Genomic DNA, 19,401 nt, shown 5'->3' on the forward strand with positions numbered 1-19,401 from the left:
AGTATACAGTAACTGATGCGTGAGAGGTCCTGTAGCCTCTCCAGTGGAGGCTTTGAGAGCAGACTAAGGCCTCCTGTCAATCCTCTTACATTGTGCCTCACTGAAAATGGATTAGACGGTAACACCTACGTTTTGGCCCCAGGTCACTTTGGAGGGATTTGATTGAATGGGCCTGTAGCTGACACTGGCCTCCTATATTGATAATACATCAAACACTCTTCCGCTTTCAAACATCACGTTTTTGAAGGAAGGTTGCTCACATTTTGGATTTTTTTATTTATTTGGACCATATTGAGGCCAGACTGTGATTTTCTCTGTCCTTTCTCCGGACATGCAACCTGTGAACAAACGTGTTTGTGGAGACGCACGGGAGCCTTCAGAGGCGCTGACTGCGGGACGTAAGTAGCTCTCCAGGGTGCTGAAGTCCTCTCCGCAGCGCACGAGCTCTCTCTCTCTCTCTTTGCCTGTCACGTCCAGCCCGTAATCCAAACGCGATGACTTGGCTGTGTCTGCGCCGGGGCCACACCGCCGATCCTCGGGGCGAATAGGGAAGGTTTTTAGGGACATGGTCAGGTGACGGTTTATGCGGATACAGAAAAGTAGATCCGGAGACGAGACCTGTGAGATTGTCTCATCGGACCCCGAAGCTGTCCTGATGGCACCAAATAAAAGGCAAGTAATTAATTTGTTTAAAGTCATTGTGACTCGTGAAATATATGTATTGAAAGAATAAAACAATGTTGTTCCTCCTCGTTTCGCAGGTGTCACGGGTCTAATTGATAGTTAAGTGAACACAATTCACCGCCTTGGACACCTTGGGAGGACAATGCAACATATTCATCCGCAATTCAGAGGGCCGCTATGGGAGTCCAACCATCCATGTATTCCCACGATCAGAAGCAGACCAAATCTAACGACACTGTCCTTTTATAACTTTCTGCTATGGGTCCTCGTCGGAGTGCTGACGTTCCCTTGCTGCGTCCGCTGTTTGATATTCAAAGTGGGGGTCCTGGGCCCCTGGAACTGCGACCCTGTGTACTACAGGGCTCTGCCCGCCGCGGCCGCCCGGCTGGCCGTGAACAGGATAAACGGAGACCTAAATCTGGACCTGGGCCTGAAAATGGACTTCATCATCCTGCAGGAGCCTTGCGAAACCTCCACCGCGCTCACGGCGTTCATTTACTACGAGAAGAAGGCGGATGCGTTCGTGGGCCCCACCAACCCGGGGTACTGTGTTGCAGCCTCTCTGCTGGCCAAGAACTGGGACAAGGCCATCTTCTCCCACGGCTGCGTTAACTACGAGCTGGACCGGGTCATAGGGTACCCGACCTTTGCCAGGACCGTGCCGTTTCCCACGGAGGTGCTGTTCGCCGTCTTGAAACACTTCAGGTGGGCCAGCGTTGTGGTGGTCTCGTCCAATGAGGACATTTGGAGGGACACTGCTGGGAGAGTGGCTATAGCTCTCAGGGATAGGGGTCTTTCTGTTGGCTTGGTGACGTCTGTTGGTATGAATGAGACGGAAGTGGAGAGCACGCTGCAGAAGATCCAGGCTGCAGGACAGATCCGGGGTGAGTCCGTGCTGACACTAACACAGTGTTCCGTCATGAGATGTAAGGTTATTACACATTAAAGTGACACCAGAGCAGGCATCATGAATCAATAATCCTCTATAGTAATATAAATAGAAGATATAAGACCTGTAATATGGGCAGCATTACGTCACAGGTGAACAACTTGCAGAACTGCAAAATATCAAACCATCAGCTCAAACATCCATTTCAGCAGGCTGATCCCTCCACCGTCCCATCAAGAAGCCATTTTGACACTGCAGAGTTCACCTTGTGCATGAGGTTAACTGGGGCAGCAACTTAACTAGTTTTTTTTAAACAAATAATTGTTGTGCCTTTACTAGAGTGTGGAGAGCTGACAAGAGGTTTAATTACAGAGCAATTTGACTTCTCAGCAATCATTGGTTTGGTTTCAGTCATTCAGTCAAACTGAATTCATGGAAACATATGAAATGTGACATTGTGAGAAGTTGTGCTTTGTCACCTCTCAATTATTTGTCCATGATTTAAAGAGCTAAAAACAACTGCTGTCACTCAGTTGAGTAGGTCTGTTGTTAACTTTTAGAGAACATTACAGTCCTCTTGAGGAGCAAATTTGAGTGCGTTGCTGCATTTGTCACAATTTACACCTGACACACTAAATCATTATGATACTGAGTTCAGTCGCGTTATCATTCAAATATGTCCATCAAACAATCGTATTTCTCAAAACCCCACTGTGTTTGTCCTTGTCTGTCTCAGTCATCATCATGTGCATGCACTCCATCTTGTTTGGAGGGGAGCAGCAGGCCACTTTTCTTCTCAAAGCGCAGAAGATGGGCCTGACATCTGGGAAGTATGTGTTTGTTCCCTACGACACCCTCCTCTACAGCGTGCCCTACGCCAACGTCGCCTACTTCCCCCTGCAAAACAACAGCAGGCTGCGGGAGGCCTACGACGCTGTGCTCACCATCACCATGGCCTCTGAGCCGTTGTCCTTCAACGAGGCGTTCGCTTCGGCCCAGAGGAGTGAGGAAATAACGCTAACCGTGGAGCCAGAGCAGGTAGAACCCAAGGCTGTCTTAAAACTCACGTGGACATTGACAAAGTTATTGATTCGCTCATTCTGTTTCTGCCCCTCCACCACAGTTCCCCAAAGCAAAGAAACACAAATAGTTGCTCATTACTTTGTGTGTTGTCTAATGACTATCAATATGATTTGTCCTGTATATACCAACATTTCCTGTATTTCCTGTGCCCTTTGCAGGTTAACCCACTCTTTGGGACCATCTATAACAGCATCTACCTGATGGCCAAGTCCATCCACAATGCCAGGAGAGGAGGCGTGCGGCTGTCCGGCTCTAACCTGGCGTACTTCACAAAGAACACAACGTTCACCGGCTTCAACCAGAAGGTTAAGGTGGACACCGGCGGGGACGTTAAGACCAGCTATGTCATCCTGGACTCTGACAACAGCGGGAGCAGACTGTACCAGACCTACCTGGTGGACCTAACGTCCGGAGCGCTTCGTTTTGCTGGGAGGTCCATTCATTTTCCAGGAGGATATCCTCCGCCGTCCGACTCCAGCTGCTGGTTTGACAAGAATGCCGTGTGCACGGGAGGTAAGAGGCTTCGCTTCTGCATGACTATCGGTGAACATGCACATGTATGGATGCACAGGTATATGGCATGTTCTCCATACATTTCCCCTCAACATCAAGCTACCTGTTGTCATCCTCAGGTGTGGAGGTCACCTACATCATAGTGGTGTTTGCCGTCATCTTCACTCTGGCGATAGTCGGGCTCGTTATAAGTCTTTACATCAGGTACAGTTCTCTTCTAAGTTTCTCTCCAGTACTTTACTCTTCTGTCTTTCCCACCAAGTTCAAGTAGAGGGATTCAGGTAACAAAGATGATGCGTTCACACACTGTATGGAGTGATGTACACAATGACGGTTGGAAAAGAAAGCAATAAAGTAGTCTTCACTTTCAGAGTACTTTCAAAACTATTGAAATCATGTGAATGTATTTTCCAAAAATAGAGACTTGATTACTGATATCAAAGGTCAAGTCCTGACCCTCATTCAATATCTTCCCTTCTGACTTTAGGCTGACAGGAGACTAGAAGTAGCTCTCATAAAAGAACAAGCTTTTCTTGTTCATGTGTCTTTGGCCCAAATATGATCTCCAAGATGTTTTTAGGAAACTCACTGCCATTTGTTGAAGATGTTTTCTTATATTTGTCTAAATCTCATTGGCAGGAGGAGACTCCAACAAATCCAGCTGGTCAAAGGTCCCAATCGGATCCTCCTGACCTTAGAGGATCTCACTTTTATCAATCCTCAGCTTAGCAGAAAGGTAAGCAGCGTCACCGTCTCTCAGCCTTCAACACAAAACAACCGTTAGCACATAAATCGGTTGTCCATGGCGTTCCCGCATTCCTTGGACATTGAATGTTAGTTCAAAATATGAGAAATTGTGTACATTTACATAGTAAAATAGTTTTCTGAATGGTACATATTTCTATCAAATCTCCCCCCTGCTGTTTGACGTCCCACAGAAAATCACTTTGGAGGATCTGAGCGCGTCCAAGAGCACTATAGAGGAGTGCTCACACTCTATGAACAGCATGCAGACTGCAACTCATGAGACCACCAATGTAGCTGTGTACGAGGTACGTAACACTGAGGGAGTCAGTGCACCTGTTGCTTCGGCCTGCGCGTGTTTGCAATATAAAGAAATGCAGTAAGTATTGAAGTGAGGGAGGGAGGGATGTCCTTGTGAAGCACATGCCCGGGCCCTTGACTTTAAAGGTACATATTCAACAAATGTAACATATTTTATTGTCATATCTTCCACAAAGTGCTGAAATGTTTTTTCATAATGTTGGTTTAAATGTGCAATTTGTATGGTTGGGTTTAAATACAGTTTATTTGGAGGTTAAGGTCAGTTTGAACCTTTTGTTGAGCGGTTTAGTTCAAGTTAAAGGAAGATTATAAGTAAGATATGTATGTTTCCTCCAATGTCTGTTAAAGTCTGTATGGTCCAAAACGTTTTTTCCCAATTAGAAAAAGACTTTCATGACTTTTACAAACAAACCAAAGGTCAGTTTTTGATCAGGAATCATAACAAAACCTCCCAGATACTCATATGAAAAGTGTGGTTGGATGGATGAACAGGCAGCGGCAAAATGGTTATTGGATGTAAAAGAAACACATGATCGATAATAGTTTAATACCTCTTTAAGGAAATAAAATGTGTGTGGACAACAATTCAAAACAAAGGTTTGGTCTCAATGTAACAACATGACTTCTCTTAAGGGCGACTGGGTGTGGCTGAAGAAATTTGAAGAGGGACAGTTCAAAGAAGTGAAGCAGAGCACCACCAAGATTTTCACAAAGGTAGAGCAGCACCTGTAAAAATAGACGTTTAAAAGCTAATATGGTATTATGATGATCTAAACATACCTTACCTGCTTTCGCAGATGAAAGACCTGAGAAACGAGAACGTGAATCCGTTCCTTGGCTTCTTCTTGGACTGCTCCATGTTTGCAGTGGTGACGGAGCATTGCTCCCGGGGCAGTCTGCAGGACCTGCTGAGGAACGAGGACGTCAAATTAGACTGGATGTTCAAGTCCTCTCTTTTGCTCGACCTCATCAAGGTAAACGCTGATATGCGCGACATTATCTAGTAACTATCCGCTGGCTGTGGCTAATATCCCCGTTGGCTTTTTGATATTTCCTTTCGGATTAACTCCACTGCTGAACATATTGTGCTTCCAGGGTATAAAATACCTTCACCACAGAGACTTCCCCCATGGCAGACTAAAATCTCGCAACTGTGTGGTAGACGGGCGTTTTGTCCTCAAGATTACGGACTATGGCTTCAATGAGCTGCTGGAGTCTCAGAAAGCTCTTATAGAAGAACCTCCACCTGAAGGTACCTGGAAAAAATAGTCTCATTACTATTCATGACTATTCAACATAAAACATTAGCTTGGCAAGTGTGGTGTTAAGATGAGGTTGAAGGTCACTTATGCAAAGTCATGCTTTTATTACAGTTGGTAGTGACGTTTTTCTTTTTCTCACAGAGTTATTTTGGACAGCTCCAGAGTTCTTAAGGGACCTTGCAAACTCACGCAAAGGCACCTACAAGGGAGACGTGTACAGCTTTTCTATCATCCTTCAAGAGGTGGTGGTCAGAGGGTCGCCATATTGCATGCTGGGTCTACTACCCGCGGGTGCGTATCCCACCAAGGGAGAGGAGTTGTAGCCAAAGAGAAGCAGACACATGTGTAGATCTCAAGAAGATGTCACAGATATTTACCACCATTTGGTTTTAAAACTTGATTGTGCGATCTCCTCCGTCCGCTCGCCAGAAATCATCCGGAAGGTGAAGAAGCCTCCTCCGATGTGCCGCCCCACTGTGGCTCCGGACCAGGCTCCTCTGGAGTGTATCCAGCTGATGAAGCAGTGCTGGAGCGAAACACCTGAACGCAGACCAACATTTGATGAGATCTTTGACAGGGTACACTTTTTGAAAACACCTTTAGTCTCCAACCTTACAATTGTTATCCCTCTCAAATAAACCACTTAGTGGTTTAACGAGATTCTCTTTTCATTTGCTTGAGCAGTTCAAGATCATCAACAAGGGTAAGAAGACTAACATCATTGACTCCATGCTGAGGATGCTGGAGCAGTACAGCTCCAACCTGGAGGACCTCATCAGAGAGAGAACTGAGGAGCTGGAGGTGGAAAAACAGAGGACAGAAAAACTGCTGTCAGAGATGCTACCACCGTGAGTTTGTACACACAGAGGAAAACCCAAACACAGAATTACATGTATCTTAAGGAAATGCCTGATTATGGGATTCTTGTAACGTGTCTGCCGTCTTCAGTTCCGTGGCTGAGGCCCTGAAGACCGGCGCCACTGTGGAGCCAGAGTACTTTGACCAGGTGACAATCTACTTCAGCGACATTGTAGGTTTCACCACCATCTCCTCGCTCAGCGATCCCATCGAGGTGGTCGACCTCCTCAATGACCTCTACTCTCTGTTTGACGCCGTGCTCAGTAACCACGATGTCTACAAGGTCAGAGAACGTGCTCAGTATTTTAAGATGACGCTGAATTTAGGCAACAGCATGTGTCTGCAGCACACGACTAGTGTACCACTGAACAAATATGTTGACGCTAGGTGGAGACCATTGGTGATGCATACATGGTGGCATCGGGGCTGCCAAAGAAAAACGGCAACAAGCATGCTGCCGAGATTGCCAACATGTCTCTGAACATCCTCAGCTCAGTAGGAACCTTCCATATGCGGCACATGCCAGACGTTCCCGTCAGGATACGCATAGGAATCCATTCAGGTGAGAAAGTACAAAGTCTTCATCAGTATTTTCCACCACAGTGAATATGAAGGCAACCGTGGGGCTTATTTCAGCTGAATGCCTTGTCGACATTATTTACACGTTAATAAAATGTACTTTGTAATGTTTTCAGTCTCACTCCATTCAGAGTCCTGCTGCCTAGCCATTGCCTCCACTCGGCTCTCTCTGGCCTTGGGCTTGACTTATTTACACATGCAAAGTGAAGCCTACGCAACTGATCGATTACTGTGTCTGTACATACATCAGATCAATGCATCATTGTTTTTGTTGCGTCTCCAGGGCCCTGCGTTGCTGGGGTGGTAGGTCTGACTATGCCTCGGTACTGCCTTTTCGGTGACACCGTCAACACTGCCTCTCGTATGGAATCCACTGGGCTGCGTGAGTTTCCGTTCACACTTACCCAGAACACTTTGTTGTGTTGCCTCATGTTTGGTTTTAAGTCTAATTACTTCGTCTCTTCTCTTTGCCCATCAGCTTATAGAATCCATGTAAACATGAGCACTGTGAAGATCCTCCATTCTCTGAATGAGGGTTACAAAATAGATGTCAGAGGCAAAACAGAGCTGAAGGTAACGTCTACAGTGAAATAATCGCAGTATTTGGTTTGTTGAGACAAATATCGTACAGGAGACAGTCTCAGGTTCTATTAAAAATGCCTTGTTTTTTGGGTTTCAGGGTAAAGGTATTGAAGAGACATACTGGCTTGTAGGGAAAACAAACTTTGCAAAACCTTTGCCAAAACCGCCGGAGATCAAACCAGGGTAAGAACTTTTGTATGGATGAATTCTAAAGTAATAACATAATGTGTACAAATTCTTTCATATGTAGGGATTAAAACATATTACTTGGTATGAGTTGGACCAGATCACATTTTCTCATAGTTCAATTTGCAGATGTTGCATTTCGTTAGTGTTATCAACATGTAACTGCATCCCGCTGATGAAACGTTTTTTCGACTCAAATCACAACAATATCTGAATGTTACTTCAGGGAAGACAATCACGGGCTGAAACCTGAGGACATAGCTGCGTACAGGAAAAAGAAAGCTGAGAAAAAGGCTTGACCTTCTTAGTCCAAACTTGGGAGGTAGAGACCTGCATGCCAACTGGTGTTGTGTTTTGGAAATGTGGCTGTCAAAGTTCAATGTGACCAAATGCAACCCGACCCCTCTCGTTGATTACCAAATCTGTGATCTACTAGTCTCATTAATCTCTTGATCTTATCACCTTCTCCATCTTCTTAAGCAGATTGGGGAAAACCCACTTTGTTTAATTCGCTTTTATTGTGGCTGGCTGGCTCTTGTTTCTCACTCTTTATCTGCTTTGTGGTATGCTTTCATGGTGAATTTACGCCGTTGAATCCCAGTGCTCTGCCTAAAAAAACGGATGTCATTGTAAAATACAATATTGGTCTGAACTCCATCGTCTGTATTTACCAGGGACAACTGGCAGGAGATGGTAACACAGGAGATCAAGACCCTTTTTCGCAAGGCCAACAGGCAGGTGGACAAAAAGATCTGAACGAGAGGACGAGAAGACGAGATGTGAAAGAAGCAAAACCGGAGGAGAGGAAGAGAGGAGGACACGTCCAGAGAAAGACAGAGACAAAGAGCTGGTGGCGGGAAGAGGACAGAGAGCACCACCCATCCTCTCACTGCGGCTTAATGCAGACTTGTTTAAGAGGATTGTCCATCGACTGGCTAATCTGCCTGCAGCCAGCGCAGCAGAACGCGACGGTGCTAATGTAATGAGAGTTGTCGCATTACCTGCCTACGTACCTGCTGCCAGCAGCGCAGGGAAGGTGCGCCGCTCCTTAATGAAGGATGCACTTGTTCACTCCTCTCTGCAGTCACCGGCCACTGAGTGGTCACCTATTTCAGGGCAACCAGAGGTTCACCCACCGGGAGATTGAACGCCCCAAACGCCTATTTCAAAATGAAATGTCACATTTTCTGGTGGTAATGTCTGTTTTTAGTTTGCTCATAAGAGGTCATGGTAGAGTCGTGGGGACGAGGATGTTACTTAGCTATGGCTGAATATTAATTGTTATTATCCCTCCGAAGTCGGGGGCAACGGCTGCTATTGTATATAATAACAAAAGAAAGAAAAAATACTTTTGCCTCTTTTATTTACTCTATTAGAGCAGAATGATAAGGAAGAGTTGGTCATGCCCATTTAAGTCTGTTCCTATAAGTTAATATATATATTTTTTGAGCTGTCACCTTTTTATTTACAGTAATGAAAGGGTGACAACACTTGGAGGGTCATGACACTGCAACAAAAGTAATCAAAATTGTGATTTTCTTTTGTTTTCTGTTATAGCCAATAGTTTTACGGTCCTTTAGTGAAACGTGATGCTGTTTCCAAAGTGCTCAGTGATGCAAATGATTTGTTAGGCAATCTTTTCAACATTTAAATATCCCAAAAAGTTTATAACCTCTCTTTAGGGTGTCATCATGAGAGCACAAGCTCTGTGTTGATGCTCACACAGATATTTTTTTATTACATCAACCAAAATGCCCTCTAAATTAAATATCTCTTTGTATTGTCAAAGCAACTTTTTCACAAACCCATAAAGGTTAATCACAATTGAAAATGCATGATGTGTTTGAGAGCTGTGCACCGCTAAAAAAACTCACATCTAGTGTTCAAATTATGATCAACTCTAAGAAGCATTGAATGGATTTCAGTTTTTTTATTAACGACAGTGTAAAAATTCCCACAAACCCAAAATATGAAGTCAGTTATTTATCAAAATTTTTCTATAACATTTGGAAATAATCCCCTGCATCATCATCTTAATGTTGACTATAAGAGGAGCTTAATTCATGCTTTGTGTGCAAAACAACAGCAGAGTCAGTCAGAAACATGTATATGTGTAATTGATGTATTGTTATTTGTCTTGTACTTTATTACTGCACTGCAAAGTATAAAGTGTATGTAAATAAGATGTCATTAAGTAATTAAATAATTAATTTGTAACATCTTCATCAGTTGGCCTTCCTTCCAGTGTAACCAGTCATATTCCTCTTTACAACCACAGGGTGGCGCTACAGCTCTTACACAGAAACCCAGAAGGCATTCGTTTCTCTTTAAAGGGGTTACATCAGTTTGTAAGAGAAGACTTTCATTGTTTGTTTTTTTAAATTTGCGATGAAATTGACGATACATGAAAAGTCTTAAGATAAAGCTTTGGCCGTATGAAGTTTGATTATTTGTATTCAACGTACTGTGATGTAGTTGAACCCTTGTATTTGCTGTGCTGGAATTGTCGAAGATTCCCACTCACCATGAGAACCCTGCACTCCAGAGCTTGCTTCTCTGTTTAGGCCGTCCCAACAAAGATCCCGCTGATTTTAATATTTAGGTCAGTTGTGTTGGGGGAATTGAACCACAAAAGTCTCTGACTAGTTGTCTGTGGCAGATTAGCAATAACCCCTACATTCCTGACCTGGGAGGATTGTTTGACCTCCAGCCAACTGGAAAGATTGTTGTCCTTTTCCTTTGAGATGTTAACTCTAGCGATCACACATTCCTCTGTTCAACGCTCCAGAAGACTCTATCAACTCAGCTTGGATGGTACTCGGATATGATGTGCAACACACACACACACACACACACACACACACACACACACACACACACACACACACACACACACACACACACACACAGATCCTCTTTGTTATTATTTATTGAAAAATCAAGACTTTATTACACAAAACACAATTCCAACAGCTTCTTTGTGGAATACAGTGACAAAATGGTGGTTGGCAAGTGAACATGAATGAAGCACCAGGGGAACAATTCAGTGCAGACTGGAGGCCAAAAAAGAAAGAAACGGGAATCATGAAGGGAAAGAGATCTTTTTTCTTTAAACATTAAAGATGACAAAAGAAAACGTGCATGGAATGTAACCGAAGCAATAGTGACAAAAACAGGGTATCAAGAAAACTTATTTCATATAAGCGGGTTGTCTGCCGTTTGTTTATAGAGATCTTTAACTAAGCAAATATTTGGACATTATTCAATGCAAGGGGTCTTAAGGCTGAGACCTAATGTCCATACAGAACTGTTCCCTGGAAAGGTTTAGTGTGTCCTGACACAGTAAGCTCAGGTGTCCACAGGTAGCCTATTGGATTGTGCTCATAAGGTTAAGGTCATACCAAAAATACACACAGTTTCAGAAATAACAAAAGCTACCCAAATTCACAACACTAGCATTATAGCTCATCACGCATCTTATCTCCTTTTGGTTTAACCACTCTGCCGATGTAGAGGACGGAGTTTGTCTTGTTGTCCTTCACCAGGAAGATAAAAGGGTGATCTGCGTAGAAAACCTTGGGGTTATTCAGCTTGCCGGAGCCGTAGATGCTGGTGTCGAACGGGTTTCCCATCACGTCCAGCTCCAGGGCTGACGCGTGGAAGACGTTCGACAGGTAGAGGTCCTTCTTCCCGGAGATGTTAGACAAGTCAGCTTTGGATTTGTCCACGGCCTCGGTCAGGCCGAGCTCAGCCAGATTTTTCTAGAAAAGACGGTGAGAAGTCAGAGGGCTGTCGGTTGACTCTTAAATGTCTACTACACTTGATTGCTATATTGTTACAACCATCGAATCCACCATTTACCTGCAGGTTGTGGCTGACTTCCAGTGCGATTTTGGGGAGGGAAATGGCCACAGGATGGTTTTTCATCTTGCTGACCCAGGTGTCCACCTGCTTACTGGTCAGGAGTTTCTCCAGGCGTTCCAGGTGCTCCAGGTGGTGGGGCATGATAATGATCATAGAGGCCTGCTTCTGGCCCAGAGGCATGTTCAGCACAAATATACGGTTCTCTGTGTCATCGAGAAAGTCGTACAGACCTGCGGAGAGCAGACGGATCAGATATCGTTTGCATTCTTTTTGGGAGAAGCGCTTTTGGAGACATCATGAGAAATAAACAGAATTAGAGACGTTTGAGAAACTCACCTGTACGATGCATCATGGGAATCGCAACGTTGAAAGAGCGGGTAACCAGGAAAGCACGGTTGTCCACCATTTTATCGTTGAACGTCTCATCCCAGTGAGCTGTGGGGCAAAAAAATAACTTGGTCACACATCCGTTCAATCCTTTGATATCTCAGTTATGAATACAATAAACTATTAATACTCACGCTTGAAGAACATGGCGTTGACAATCATGGCTCCATCTGCGTTCTGCACATCCTTGGTGATCTCCGGCAGCTTGCCATCTGTGGACTTGGCTGCCCACTCGTTGATGGAGTTCACTGCACTCTTCTTGTCTCGGAAGTTTATTTTTGAATGGTCGTAGTTGTAGTGCTTCTTGCTGTTTTTCACAAAATCATCAGCAAAGGTGACGGAGCTGGGGCCGTAGAGGCGGTTGCTGATCTTCCAGGTAGTGTTGCGTGTCTTGGCGTCGCTCAACTGGGAAGATGCAACATATAAACGGTGAAAATTGAGCAATATATCAAAATTCTGAGGGTGTAGTTTGAGGTTGGATTCTCTTATTGTAATAGGGTCTCATATACAGTGTTTCATATTGTTCCACGGACCTCAGAGAGCAGCTCGGACAGGCCTGTGTGCAGATGCTCGTCCTTCAGTTTGTCGACACTGAGGATGGTTTTGACCTGGGAGGCGGTGGAGGCCTTGCCACCGAGAGCCACCATGCCCAGAGAGGAGGCCACCACCACGGGAGAGATGAGGATGTTCACTGTGTCTTTCTCCTTTGCCATGTTGTGGTAGAGCCTGAATCAAAATCACAGGAACGATTATTTGCTTGTGTTTCTAACAGAGAATGCTTAAGCAAAGAGTGCACTGTTATAATATACACGTAAAATCACAGTAATGCATGGATGTCAGACCTGAAGGCCAGATTGCCGCTGTTATCAGCCAGCGTGGTGGCGTGGCTGCTCAGCTTCTTTTCCTCTGCAGAAGCCGCGAGGGCCAGCAGACAAAAAGCTACAATGTTAGTCATCCACATCCTGTTTGTCTCCGAAAACAGCTGCAGCAGCCTGTGCAGAAGGAACAAAAGACAAGAGACAGGGTTAACATCTCTTAACCAGGGCTGCTTTCCTAAAATCTAATTCATGTGTATTGAGGATGAGATTGGAGGCGCACGTCAGAATATTGAGAACAGCTTTGATTTCATATAATGATATATATCAGAAACAAAATAGCAGGACGCAGACTATGTTTGTGGGCAGCTGTTGGTTAACAGGGCAGGATTGGCTCGGCCCACACAGAAGCTTGGGAACGCCTCCAGTTTCAGGCAGACATGTTCCTTGCCACGTCGGCAGCAGCTGAGGTTTAGCTGTACAGCTGGAGCTGCCTTCTACTCAGAGAGCAGCTTTGACTCCACACTGAAATATGATGCCTCTCTGTTCACCGCACTCATTGTCATGGATGTTAACTGTTACACGTCTGCACTTGGACGACTTTGATGACTTCCTCTTGAGCAAGAAGAAGTCAGGATACTTTTACTTGTGCTCTGAAACAGCCAACTTTTGTCTCAGAGACAACTGTGTGTGCCTGCAAGTTAGATCTAATTTGTCCCATAACTATCAAACCACGGACAAAATGCAAAGGGATGAAATTAACCCACTACAGCGGCATCTCTAAACACTTTTCCGATCCTCCTCCAACATTCTGATTTAGGGTTTTGTCTGCATCGCTGTATTTGTATGTTTGTGATAAAGCAGAAATTATTTTGCATCATGTTCGGATACCTTGAGAAGTTTTGATCTCTGCAATTTTCATTCTGAAAGACAAGAAGTTTATGAAATAATCTCCACAGGCAGGGAAACATTATACAGGCTCTGATGGAGACGTATTCTGTGTTGCATAATTTATCCATTTTATATCCTAGTTTACAAGCTTTACACACTTGTTATTATACAAGTTAGTCATCCCTCCATCACAATCAAAGACATATATGTTTTTCATTGTCTGTTTGTGACTCAGAAAAAGAAAAAGAAAACATTCATCAAGTCGGCTGTGCCTCAAATGAGCACCACTAACTTCTAAAAGGACATTTTTGAACCTCTCATCAAAAAAAAACAACTGATGGATTCAAATCAAAAAGCCAGATTGGGTGCATATTGAGTTCCCTTCATCTGATTGCACTCAATGCATTGAGATAGAGTGCAAATAAGTGCCATGCAAGAGGCAAACATCTTTATCATGCTGTGATAAGTTGAGTGAAGACCAAAAATGTATTCTTTTTTCACAAAAAGATAAACTCTAATATTCTGTGTGCATGTAAAACAGCCAGAGAGATAGAAGAGATATGAAGAGAACGGGTTAAAATGGATAAAGAAAAATAACAAAAAGTTGCAATGAAACTCTGATTCATGAAAACAAAGCACCCCATTCACCCTCTGCATTCCTCCCTGAAAATAAAAAATAAAGATGGTTATCTTCTCATCCTTACCTGGCACCAGATTCGCAGGGCTTCTCTTCTGAGTCGTGTGCGTGGCTGTAAAACACCCTCCTGCTCTTTATACCCTGAGAGAGAGAACTTTCTAGAAGGGGGAATGGGATATTCAAATGAGGGTGTGTGTCTCTCCTCAGGAAGCTGGGAGCTGGGACGTCCCCCTTGAAACCACAGGCTGGAATGAGAGGGGTCGGCTGAGGTTAACCCTTCAGCGCTGGTCTGGGCTCAGTTTTGAAACTTTCCTTCCTGCGTCTGCAGATATAAACTTAGAAAAGATCTGATTCTGGGTCAGTCCTAGCTGCTTATAACCAGAACTACTCCTCAGCCTATAGGTTATAATGCTGCTTGCTGACTCAATCTCCAACACTGATTTCATCATATGTAAAAGATGTGTTTGATTTTGCCGTGAATTTGAGTGCATGAGCCTCTTTGAGGCCCGACTCATCAGTGAAAGAGCACATTGTTTGCAAATGTCCACAAAAGAGGAGCAGTCATTTTACATGTTGTTAATGTCAAACTACAAATGGAAACTTCCAGAACTTTAAAAGCTTCACTTGGTGGTATTCCTGCTTCTCAGAAGATCTCCAGCCCTGCCCCCACCTCCACAGCACCACGTCTGTCCAACTCAGCACCGATAGCAGGGTGGTGGAAGGGTGGGGGTTTTAGAGGAGAAACACTGTCGTAAAAACTGCAGTGTCTCGACCAGAACAAACAAAACAGAATAAGTTACAAATACTTGTGTAAACCTGTTCAGTCACACACAGCGGATTTATATAAATGTCTGCATTATCACATCAAAGTTGAACAATGGGCCATAATGATATCTTTCCTGTGTAATCTGTGTAAAGAATCTACAGAAATCAATGACAAATTTGCCCAAATCCTATTCTCTATAGTCGGACAGATCAAAACATTTGATAGATAAGTGATCACTCTGCAGTATATACAGTATAAGTATTGACTCTTTTCCAACCAGAGTAATTCAATCCATCTCCTAATCCTCCGAGCTCCAGCAGCCTTCTGCAAATTGCCCTTCCATGCCGACTGATAAGTGGGTTGTATCCTTTTGTGTGACTTGTTGGGGCAAGCAACCAGAAGGTTCTATGAAAGTATGAGGTACAAAAAAAAAGTCCCCTAAATCCTACCTCCACAACCCTCATTATTCACATTTTGGGGACAGTGAACACGCTAAAAGAGTTCCCATGTTAAAGGTTTGACACAAGAGCAGACCTGCAGCCCCTCAGGGGATGTTTGTCATTCGGAAGAAGCCTCTGGATCAACAGTTTACACTGAAATTCCTCAGCAGCATGTGCAGAGTGAAGGTAACTTCTGTGTCAAACAAGTCTGGTCAAATGTTAAAGGCCTGAAACGTCCAAGAAGGCCTGGAAAAGGCCATTAAAGCGGTAAGAAAAGATGCTCACAGGGGCAGGACATTTAAACATAAAATAAAAAAAGATTGTATTTTTGTACGATAAGGAGACACTCATTTTGTAAAAGTGCATCTCAAAGCAGACTAATGAGAACACTAAGTGATGCAATATTTCACCATCAATCAAGATTCAGGAGACTGTTTTTAATGAGAAAAAGTAAAGTCATGAGCTCAGAGCCGGATTAACAGACCTCAGAGGGAAGAGCGACTCACACAACTGCAGCAATTAATTGCTTTTTGAGAACAGTAGCCCTCTCAACTTTTAGACTTTGTTACAACAACTTCAGCACCGGTCTTTTTACCAGCTGCAACCTCAGCTATGCTGCCAAAAGAGAATTGATCAATAAGGTTTGTGCTTGTTGGTTTTCTTATTGTTTACATTTGGATTTCCTTGAAACAAAAAGACTAACAGGATTTTGGCAGCCTGTTGCAACTGTTCCTTCTGCTTATCTCTAGACCCATCAGTGTTTAGTTTCCTCTCTAATATACTTTCCAGATGGGCTGCACTATTGTTGTTTACTGATTCCAAGGCCAGAGTCTCATCAGGTGTCAAGGAGACAGTTTGAATTATTCTCAAAGAAATCCTTGAAGTGGGAAAACAGTTTTCTTATCATTAAAGGTTTCCTAAGGTTTCTACCAGTTCTACAGATTATATATGTTATACATTTGTCTTTGTTGGTTGCAATCGTTCCATTCTGTCACACACTGCTGCGACCTTGCCTACGCACCGAGGAAACGTTGGACACACAAAGACTCCGCTGAAGGAAGCAGAGCACATCTGCCAAGAGGACCATGACGCAACACCCGGGAACTGTTTCAGCTTTGCTGCATGATGTAACTTTCTGAAGTTTTGTGTCTATGAGCGCAGAAAGCTGCATATGCAGTTTTCAATCTGTTTATGTTCTCTGTCAATCTAAACCAAACTGTAGGCTGTAGTGAGAATAAACCAGACAGGCCTTTTAAAGACATGAACTGTGTTGTAACTCCTGCTTTACAATGAGTATTGTCTTTAAACACTGCTACATCTAAAACAGTTAACTTACTGCTCAATTAAAAACAACATTGTGCACTCCTTGATAAGACAATTTATGTAGAATTATTATCATAAAACTGTCTGTATTCTGTCACTAAACATCTTTAAATTAATTGGTGTTGATATGTCTGATTTAAAATGTATTCAAAATATGAAATGTATTTATTTGTGGGGTCAAATTATTATGACATCGTATTATTAGCATAGCCAAGTTGATTACATGTTTAAAATCTTTTTTTTTAATTTTTAATTTTGTATATTCTTTGCAGAGTAACAGTCTGTATTGGATCTATCTTTATGATGTCCAGGCAGCACCACTCAGGTTAATCTGTCTAAAGTTTTAATGCTGACCGAACATGCCCCCTAGTGGGAACAAGTTTGGAAACTTCCTCCAAAGCCATCACAGTTTTCTTTGTAGTAATTAAGGTCTTAATTAGGGTTATATTCAGCTTTGTATTCTTCTTTTAGGTTAGATATGTTTTTAATTTGAACTTTATTTGATGGACTTTTGTTTTATCTTCCACTATGTGCTTGAGAAGAAAAAAAAAAAGCAAAAAGCAGATTTTTTTGCACAGAAAGTAAAGACATACACCAAGCCTTTGGCTCCTGAATGTCGAAAGAATTACAAGAACCAGTGGAAATCATCTCAAATTATTTTTCCGGGCACTTTATACACATTTTATTTACTACTACATTGCATTGTGGACAGACAACCACTAGATGGGGTGCAAAGAAAACCAAATGAAGTATCTGTTGATATTTAGGGTTATTAGTCACAGTGACTTCCACTTTCTGGTAAGAGCCCACTGACACAGGTCTCTGTTTTCATATGGCCAGTGTGTCAAAATTAAAGACATTTCAAATCAAAATACACAAGATACATAAAATGTTCGGTGAATATGGGAAAATCTGCATTTGTCTCTGTCTACCATGAGGGCGTGTCACTTAAATTGGACAAAGTGTTTCAGATCAAAGTATTTAATTTCATACTGACTCCCTACAGAGATCTGTAGATTATTATATTATGTTGCTGTTCCAGTGCTCTGAATAATTTGACCCTCGCCGTGAAATTCCAGCAGACCTTCAACATCATAACAAGCGATTGAATTGGCATTCGTCAATGTCTGCGTTGGTGTTCTCATTATTTCGTCTGTGTCTCTCCCTGCAGCAGTCACGTTCTGTGCCCTTTCAGTCAGTAGCAGTCCCGAAACCCTCCGCCCTGCTGGAACACCACCTGCTGAGGAGACCCCTACCTGCCGCCCTACACTTCCTGCCTGTGTATTCTGGGTGGCATTTTAAAAATGGGTGGAGATCATAACAAAGTGCAGCAGCTGGAGCTGTTGGCTAACGCCTGCCTGTGGAGAGAGGAGCAGGAAGGCTCGGGTCTGCCACATCAAACGGGGATATGCCACACAGGAAATCATCCTGAGAGGAACATTTCCCTTGCTTCCCTACCTGTAGAGATGCTCTCAGAGAGACAATGTCAAGGTGTGTGTGTGTGTCGCTTTGAGTGGTTGCAGAGATGTGAGGTGATACAATCTCAACATCTAGTTATTTGCTTTTAAGTTATGCTAAATGCTAAGAATATTCATGCGGCAGGTCTCAAGATAGATACACACGCATGCACACGAACATACACAAACTCTTTATCTCCATCAATATGATGCTGATGTACTTGGCAACATCACTGCACTGCGTGTTTCCTTGGTGATGATGCTGATGCTCCTGTTAAACCCCAACTCCTCCTCAACTTGACACATAAATAGACATCTTAATAACGGACAGTTCAGATGCAACTGATCTGAAGAGGGTTGGACACTTCAAACACTGCATCTGTATCTGCTGATGAGTCATTGCAAACACCAAAGACCTGCTGTGTAGGACCTGATGGCACGAGAATAACAGGACTGTATTAATAAAGAGTAATTGTAATTCAATGTTGTTTTTACGTGATGTACTTTTGGACAGAGCAGCACTTTCTGGATTCCCCACTTATGGGTTACATGTATCTACGCAGTCAGTGTGATGTGTTTATTGATATTTTTGATTGAGGTCAATTAATATGTATTTGATTGTAGTTTTTGACATCAGTGTTGATACCAAAACAAAAATATTTTGCTGGTAAAACACTTTTTATTTGATTAATTTCCTGAAAACCATACCCTAGAGGTCAACATCTGACATCCAGCAGCACTGTGGCACCATTAGTGGCACTGTAATATGCTGACAGGACAAATCAGGGTGAATATGTGTCACAGTGTGTTTCGATTGGTCGACGTCGGCACGCCTGAGATTACATGCTGTCTCTGAATATGACTTCAAATGGTGTTCTTTTGACCACAATCAATACATTTGTTTTGCTGGATGAGTCATTTGGTACGATACGTACCAAATGACTCAATGATCAAAGGTGAGAAAGAGTGAACCTGGAAAACAGACAATCAAACCACCAAATGGACAATACTTTGTTTAGTTGCCTTGTGGATGAGTGAGACTTATTTGAAGAGTGGTTCATTTTATCAGACGCGATGGTCCACAATGATACTGGAAAGTAGACTTCACCCCTTGTTAAAG

General features: G+C 43.2%; 2 protein-coding genes across 4 annotated transcripts; one reads left to right on the plus strand and one right to left on the minus strand.

Moving 5' to 3' along the window:
* Positions 1-826: 826 nt before the first annotated feature.
* gucy2f (guanylate cyclase 2F, retinal) lies at positions 827-8,457 on the plus strand (the record flags this gene model as incomplete). The annotated part of the gene is made up of 18 exons (XM_079225255.1): positions 827-1,568; positions 2,310-2,611; positions 2,815-3,169; positions 3,289-3,373; positions 3,809-3,905; positions 4,108-4,221; positions 4,868-4,948; positions 5,032-5,208; positions 5,330-5,486; positions 5,638-5,787; positions 5,926-6,074; positions 6,181-6,344; positions 6,445-6,637; positions 6,742-6,916; positions 7,217-7,315; positions 7,412-7,506; positions 7,613-7,698; positions 8,376-8,457. 18 exons carry the CDS (start codon positions 827-829, stop codon positions 8,455-8,457), a joined length of 3,303 nt encoding a protein of 1,100 aa, XP_079081381.1.
* Positions 8,458-10,620: 2,163 nt separating this feature from the next.
* Positions 10,621-14,431, minus strand: serpinh1b (serpin peptidase inhibitor, clade H (heat shock protein 47), member 1b). 3 transcript variants are annotated; one of them, XM_079224991.1, is made up of 8 exons: positions 14,363-14,382; positions 13,659-13,690; positions 12,795-12,944; positions 12,486-12,678; positions 12,087-12,357; positions 11,902-12,000; positions 11,563-11,795; positions 10,621-11,462 (listed from the first exon to the last, which is right to left on the minus strand). In XM_079224991.1, exons 3-8 carry the CDS (start codon positions 12,911-12,913, stop codon positions 11,160-11,162), a joined length of 1,218 nt encoding a protein of 405 aa, XP_079081117.1. In that variant the 5' UTR covers positions 12,914-12,944; positions 13,659-13,690; positions 14,363-14,382; the 3' UTR covers positions 10,621-11,159. The 3 variants fall into 3 exon arrangements, with proteins under 3 accessions (XP_079081117.1, XP_079081116.1, XP_079081115.1); XM_079224990.1 differs by lacking the exon at positions 13,659-13,690 and having other exon boundaries at positions 14,363-14,431; XM_079224989.1 differs by lacking the exon at positions 14,363-14,382 and having other exon boundaries at positions 13,659-13,813.
* Positions 14,432-19,401: the final 4,970 nt, after the last annotated feature.

The sequence above is a fragment of the Taurulus bubalis genome, assembly GCF_910589615.1.
Source record: "Taurulus bubalis genome assembly, chromosome: 10".
Taxonomy (NCBI): Eukaryota; Metazoa; Chordata; class Actinopteri; order Perciformes; family Cottidae; genus Taurulus; species Taurulus bubalis.

Bases quoted from the DNA above. Each gene is read 5' to 3' on its own strand.
- serpinh1b (XM_079224989.1), bottom strand. From the start codon at position 13,786: ATGGATAAATTATGCAACACAGAATACGTCTCCATCAGAGCCTGTATA. The intron at 12,945-13,658 runs GTATCCGAACAT...CCTTCTGCACAG, and splicing joins AGAGATCAAAACTTCTCAAG to GCTGCTGCAGCTGTTTTCGG. The intron at 12,001-12,086 runs GTGAGTATTAAT...TTTGCCCCACAG, and splicing joins CAACGCCATGTTCTTCAAGC to CTCACTGGGATGAGACGTTC.